Raw genomic sequence first — 7,327 nt, forward strand, 5'->3', positions numbered from 1 at the left:
GTCCCCCAAAGCGGCCCCAAAGGGATTTGGGGTGCGTCGGACAAAATTTTGTTCCTAGCCGCGCGCCCCAAAGGCCCTTTCCGTCCGGCGCGGCCCAATACGGTGTCCGGCGCCCCGAGCACGGCCCCGCTCCAGAGGGGACGCTCCGGGCACGCCGGACACAACGAAATGCGAGGAGAGGAGTGACGGGACCGATGCGTCAGCGACTCACGAACGAAGCGTCGCACTTTGCCTTAATGGCAACGGAGGGGTAGGCGAGGCGTCTCGTCGGCGCTACGCAGCCTCCACGCGTCGCCGACGTTCGCACGCCACCTCGCGTTTCCGCGCTTTCTTCCCGCTGCTTCTAGCCTCTTCCCGCGCTATCTTCCCGCCTCTTCTGGCGACGCTGGCTTCAATGGTACCCACCACAGCCACCGGCACCCCTTTCTCCGTCGCAAGCACAACCCTCGTCGCATGAACACCACCTGCACAATGATGAACCGCCCCGGCGCCGGCCAGTTCCCTCCACCACCGTCTCCACCACCACCTCTACCACCTCCGGCACCGCAGTTCGACATCGACCCGGAAGCTGCGGAGAATGAAGCGTGGGAGGAGGTGGCCCTGGCGGACACCATAGAAGCGTTCGACGCCGCCACGGTGGAAGAGGCGCGGCGGCGCCAGGCGGAGGAGATGGACGAGCGGTGGCGTGCAGAGCGGCAACGCCTGCACATGGAGCGGGATCTCCAGTACCGTGATCGGTGGGAGGCGATCGAGCAGCAGCGGCGGGAGGCGGTGGAGTGTCAGTAGCGGGAAGCGGTGGAGGACAGTCAGCGGCGGGAGGCAGCGCTAGCGGCAGCGGAGACGAGCCGTGTGCGCGGGCGAATGCGTTGGCGGCGGAGACGGATGCGATGACGGCGGCTGTGGCGGCGCAAACGGAGAAGGAGGAGGAGGACGAGGACGAGGCGAGGACGAGGCGGAAGAGGAGGAGGACAAGGCAGATGCGGCGGAGGAGGACGATGACGACTTCGGCTGGTCCGACGACCACGGGCCGCACCCGGACGAGGCGGCGAATCAGCAACGAGCGCTCGTCGAGTCCTTCGAGTGGCAGAAGAAGCTGCAGGACGACGGCCGTACCTGCGAAGACGAGAAGATTCGCCGCGCCGTCGAACTCTCCCTCCAGGCGGCACGACATGGAGGGCAAACGATGGGCTCATGGATTACCGGCGTCTTCTCGTCACCCTCCGCAGAGAGAGGCGGTGCGCGGCGCAGGAGCTGCAGTGGAGGAGAGGCGACGGGATGGGGCTGTCGAACGTACCGCCGAGCAATCAGTAGGCTAGGGTTAAATAAAATCTAGCTGTTTTTATTCAAACTTGTAAAATATAATCAAATTTAAATAAAAAAATCTTTATTTTCGTGCACTTTTATTTATTTGAGACACGCGTTTGTGGATCAACGTGGGGGGACGCCGCTGGGAGACGTGGTTTTCGTTTGCTTCCGTTTTTGCAGGTTCCTTCTTGTGCACACTTCTTCTCTCCATCAAATAAAATTATCCTCCCCTGGCGCCGCTCAAACCCCCACTTTCCCCTTCGCGTGAACAGCCGCCGCCACCGTTGGCCAGCCATGGCCCCGCCGCGGAAAAAGAGCTCCCATCAGTCGACTCCTACCACCATACTCACCCTCAGCGACGACCTCCTGCGCGAGGTGCTCCTCCGCCTCCCCTCCCTCCCGACCCTCGTCCGCGCCGCTCTCGCCTGCCCCGCTTTCCTCCGCGCCGTCCGTTCGTCCCCCGCATTCCGCCGCCGCTTCCGCGACCTCCACTCGCCCACCATCCTCGGCGCATTCCTCGTCGACGACGAGCCCACCACGCCCACCTTCGCGCCCGTGCGCCTCCGCGGCCGCCGCTCCGACCCGGACCACGCCGCCGCCCTTCGCGGCCTCGATGTCTTCCTTACCCGTCTCCCCGATGCTATCGGTGTCAAAAAGGACGACGCCGAGGACGCCGAGGACGATGACGAAGATGTCCAAGATGAAGAAGATGACGCCGACGAAGACGAAGACGATGAAGAAGATGCTATCGGTGTCAAAAAGGACGACGCCGAAGATGAAGACGAAGATGTCCAAGATGAGGAAGATGACGACGACGAAGACGATGAGCCCCCCATGCCCACCTTCGCGCCAATGCGCCTCAAAAAAGTAGCCCAAGACGAAGACGAAGATGAAGACGAAGGGTGGTCAATGTTGGGGTGCCGCGATGGGTACGTCCTTCTCGTGACGCCGAGATGGAACACCAAGAAGGTGGCCGTCTACGATCCCCTCACAGGGGCCCTGCATCTCTTCCCCGGCCCGCCCGATGAGGTGTTCACCGCAGACCCCGAATACACTGAAGCTGAGTTCCACGTGATCCCCTCCGAAGCCGACGACCGGTCGTTTCGCGTGCTCTGCGTCCCCAAGGAAGACGGGGGGAAGCAGATCGCCGTGTTGTCACCGGACACCAGGGAGTGGCAGATTTCCCCAACACCATGGAGCCTCCAGGATGCAGACAATGTTAAGCTAGTGAGGAACGGGCTTGTTTACTGGGCATGTTATTCAGACCAACACGATTATATCCCTGTGCTGAACACTGCAACAATGCAGTTCTCTCAAACTGGCATGCCGCCGACTGGGCCTTCTGGTGTCTTAGGTGAGACCAAGGATGGGAAGCTCTGTTTGGCTCGTGCACATGACGGTAACCTTGAGCTTATGGTTTGGTTCCTAAGGGCCGGTCGTGACGGCGTCGACAAATGGATGAAGAACAGGACATTTCAGATGGTGGATGCGATGCATAAGCTCGCTCTCAACATTGTAGACGAGTGTCCTTCGCTCAATGTCGTGGCTATTGTGGGTGGCATTGTGTATCTGACTATTCACCAGAACGAGCCTCCTAACTGGCTCCTATCCTTCTGCATTGAAACAAGGGAGTTGCAGAAGCTCTGCCAGATAACTACCTCCGAGTTCTGCTATCCCTACATCATGGCGTGGCCTCCCACTTTGGTGCCCAGTAAGGTGACCTCTTTGGCTCCAACTCTCATAAGTTGTTAATGTGTTCTCTGTATATTATCTTTTGTTCATTCATGATTTGTGATGACATCTTGTCATGGCTCTATAGTTTGAGTCTTGGTTAGATTTATTAACTATTGAATAAATCGTTGCAAGTTACTCATGTATGTTATATACCATTGAATGACGTCCACCAGGCTCGAGCAGATTAGTAGTCCATATACTCTCACAATAAATAAATGACTGGCACCAAAGTTTGGCAGGAAATACCAGATGCTGTCCAATGTCCTATGACACCCAAAATGAATTCTACCAACATGGATTAGCTGAGGTTTCTTCCTTTTGCGTTTTGACTCGTGGATTCCATTTTTTATTTCAAACGACTCCTGTGATATTATAGTTTATGATGGATCCAGAGATTTCTTTTAATGAAATTCGGTTCAATAGTTTTACAGTTGATTGTTGAGAATAGTATGCAATGCGGTTCAATGTATGACACCCAAAATGTCAGCCGGCGTGGTTTAGTTGAGCTCCTTCCTTATGCATTTTTTCTTATGGATTCATTTTTATTTCAGGCCGCTAGTGATATTATAGTTTGTTATGGACCAACGATATTACTTGTTTTCTTTAATGAAATGTTGTGGCTTAAGGGGAAGAAACCCTCAACAATGTTATATTGCTAGCAGTCCGGCTCAGTCCGAACGAGGGATCATCTGCCTATCGCTAGTCACAACGAAAAACTTCTATTTGATAGCTATATCTCGGCCCATAAAAAAGTACCTTTTTATCTCAAAAAATATCAACCATCCACTATCGATGGACTTCTTGCTCTGTTTTTTGGTCAGAAGATCAACATTCTGGGTAGAATTCTTTTGTCTTGAACATATGCCCTTGTTGGTTTGTTATTGAGATACTTAACAAAATTAAATTAAGGTCAACATTCCCTGGATCATGTGATAATTGGAATAACATTCCCTGGATCCTAGATTTATTAACTATTGAATAAATCATTGCAAGTTACTCATGTATGTTATCTATCATTGAATGACGTCCACCAGGCTCGAGCAGATTAGTCCATATACTCTCACAATAAATAAATGACCGGCACCTAAGTTTGGCAGGAGATACCAGATGCTGTCCAATGTCCTATGACACTCAAAATGTATTCTGCCAACATGGATTAGCTGAGGCTCCTTCCTTATGCGTTTGAATTCCATTTTTATTTATTTCAAACTACTCCTGTGATATTATAGTTTATGATGGATATGGATCTAGAGATTTCTTTTAATGAAATTCAATTCGATAGTTTTATTAGTTGATTGTTGAGAATAGTATGCAATGCGGTTCAATGTATGACACCCAAAATGTCAGCCATCGTGGCTTAGTTGAGCTCCTTCCTTATGCATTTTGTCTTATGGATTCATTTTTATTTCAGACCGCTAGTGATATTATAGTTTGTGATGGACAAACGATATTACTTGTTTTCTTTAATGAAATGATGTGGCTTAAGGGGAAGAAACCCTCAACAATGTTATATTGCTAGCAGATTGTGTGTGACACCGCGTTTGCGAACGCGGAGGCTCGGGCGCGGGCAGGCGAGGACGCGTCATCACATCCTAGCCACCCGGGCTAAGTCTCGTTTACTTCCTTTTCTTGTACTGAAATAAAATGCAATATTTTTATTTGTTGTGTGTTAGCCTGTGGAGTTAGCATGTTGTTCTCAAGACGATTTTCAGTTAAAAAGTTATTCTCTGCACCGAAAGTATACGATAGTGGCAATGCTGTCAAAGGTGGTGATATAATCTGTAGACTGTAGTTCGAAAGCTGAATGGTGAAAGCACTCCAAAACCTAGAGAGACAAAATGGGTAAAAAACAAGGTTTGGTTCCTAATCAACCGAAGCAGATGCAGGATCCAAAGTATTCGCCTTCAGTCCGGCTCAGACGAATGAGGGATCATCTACTGCCTATCGCTAGTCACAACGAAAGACTTCTACTTGATAGCTATATATCGGCCCATAAAAAAGTACCTTTTTATCTCAAAAAATATCGACCATCCACTATCGATGGACTTCTTGCTCTGTTTCTTGGTCAGAAGATCAACATTCTGGGTAGAATTCTTTTGTCTTGAATATATGCCCTTCTTGGTTTGTTATTGAGAAACTTAACCAAATTAATGGTCAATATTCCCTGGATCATGTGGTAATTGGAATAACTTCGTCCTGCCAGCTGGCTTCTTTGATCAGTCTCAGCCTTGTATCACAGCTTCACATAAGTGAAGATCAATATTATGGGTCAACTATTGTAGATCTTAGTATAAACATACTATAGTTGCGAAGCCAATAGTTTTGAACCTTCTTTCTTCTTTTGATCACATAAACATACTATATGTGTAAGCTGTATTTTTTCTTCAGCACCATAGAGTTTTGCAACATTCAAATGTTGTTCATTTTTCTTTTTATAACATTATCTCGTTTTAAAATTCTGCAATGCATAACCACTAGCCAATATTAATGTTATGATTTAACCATGTCCCAACACTTACACTGCATTCAGGGAATTGAGAAGAGATCTATATTGCTTTTTTTGGCAGTCCTACCCTTGTCTCTACCATCTCCATGAGTAATATCATTTTAATATGCCACTAATACAGATCAACTGAGTTCAAAGTTCTGCAAAAGTCAAGATACATATGCCCTCATGCACAAGTATATTTAGAGAAATTATCGTTTATAGCCTTGTTATATATATATATATATATATATTATATTATGTATAGCTGACATGATAGCTTATACAAAAACTCGAAAAAGTGCTGAACACTATAAATTTCTTGCTTCCGAGGAGTATTCTCTATCTATCAACAATATTTCTAAATTCTTGAGTGGAAACGCACCATTTTCTCATTTGGAAGATTCTTCATCAGTTCTCGTGTCTACCGTGCATGTACATGTACAAATATCATCGAATAGCTTTATGTTCTCTATATATTACCCCCTTTGCAGGAAATGGTTTATAGTGTAAATGCAAAGAAGCTTGCCTACCCTAACAATATATCTGTAGTTTGCAATAATATACTTGGAATAGTTTAGCAGAAGGTACTAATGGAAAGATCAGATTATGTAAAGTTGGGCAGAAGGTACAAACGACAAGATTAGTTGATAATTGACGTAGATGAAATCAGCTATTTTTTTTCTATCACCTACCTCAAGTATTTGTAGTTAACTTGTAAAAGGCTGCCCACCAATCTGGAGCAGTTCCGGATTTGGAAATGTATTTATGTAGTCACATTGTGGAACTGAGAACTAATGCTCTTGTATGGATGCCTCAAGAAACTTGATGGCCGCATTGATCTTTTCTTTTTTTGCACAGGCAGCTTATTTAGGGTGGCTGATTGCTCAACATTTGTTTTGCAGACAACCGCAGCCTTATGCAGTTAAAGTCTGACTGAGCTGCCCGAAAGTACGTAGCTTGAGTGGTTAGAAACTGGAATGCAAGTTCACTGTAGGTGCTACAGCATGCTGGTCTTGTTGATCCACAAGGAGAATCTGAAGTATCTTCAGCTATAACTTGTACGGAGTATCTGTTTATGGAACTTCCTTAGAACTGTCAAGATGCAAGCAAATATGTAATGATACCATGATGTAATGAAACAACGGATGATGATGCTGAAGCTCCATACTTCCGTCTAAACCGCTTAAGTGCTAATTTTTTTTTTGAGCTAGCAAATTATCTCCATCAGATATTACTTTAGTGCTTCTACTTTGTTTGGGATGGGTGGTTTTTGACAGGTTTGTGTGAAAACTATTGATGAACACTCCTACTTGAGTGTCATTGGAACAAGATGGGTTATCTTTGTTTTGAAGAACACCTGTACCCAAAATTGGGCAAGTATGCTGGGATATGTATCCGCAGCAAGATTCTAGCAGTAACCCGGGTAGAAATTTAGCATGGTGGAAGTTCTAGAGTTTAAGTTCGAAATGCCATTGCAAAATACGAAATGCATTGTTCTGGAGACTGACTCGCAGGCATAATGACAACTTTCACCGCTCTGAACTCGCTTCTAGCATAGGTGAGACCAAGGAGATTAGCGGGAGTTTTATTAGCTTTCCTTTTCATTTTGTTCATTTCCTTTTCATTTTGTTCATAGATCTACTTGCAAAAGATGCTTCTCATAGTAGGAAGGGAACTCGTGGCTGAGTATCCCTCCAAACTTTATCTGCAATTACTTGCCTGTATCAGGATTGTACTAATTCTATCAGTAAGGGCATCTCCAGCGGCGCGTACCAAACGGACGATAAGCAATCGTTTGCA

The 7,327-nt window shown here is 47.0% G+C and overlaps 1 protein-coding gene across 1 annotated transcript; it reads left to right on the forward strand.

Annotated features, from left to right (window-relative positions):
- Positions 1-1,599: 1,599 nt before the first annotated feature.
- On the forward strand, positions 1,600-6,744 carry LOC124647715. The gene is made up of 3 exons (XM_047187607.1): positions 1,600-1,951; positions 2,183-3,021; positions 6,430-6,744. The coding sequence occupies exons 1-3, from the start codon at positions 1,600-1,602 to the stop codon at positions 6,451-6,453; spliced, it is 1,215 nt and encodes a 404-aa protein (XP_047043563.1). The 3' UTR covers positions 6,454-6,744.
- Positions 6,745-7,327: the final 583 nt, after the last annotated feature.

Source organism: Lolium rigidum, chromosome 4 (assembly GCF_022539505.1).
Source record: "Lolium rigidum isolate FL_2022 chromosome 4, APGP_CSIRO_Lrig_0.1, whole genome shotgun sequence".
Taxonomy (NCBI): Eukaryota; Viridiplantae; Streptophyta; class Magnoliopsida; order Poales; family Poaceae; genus Lolium; species Lolium rigidum.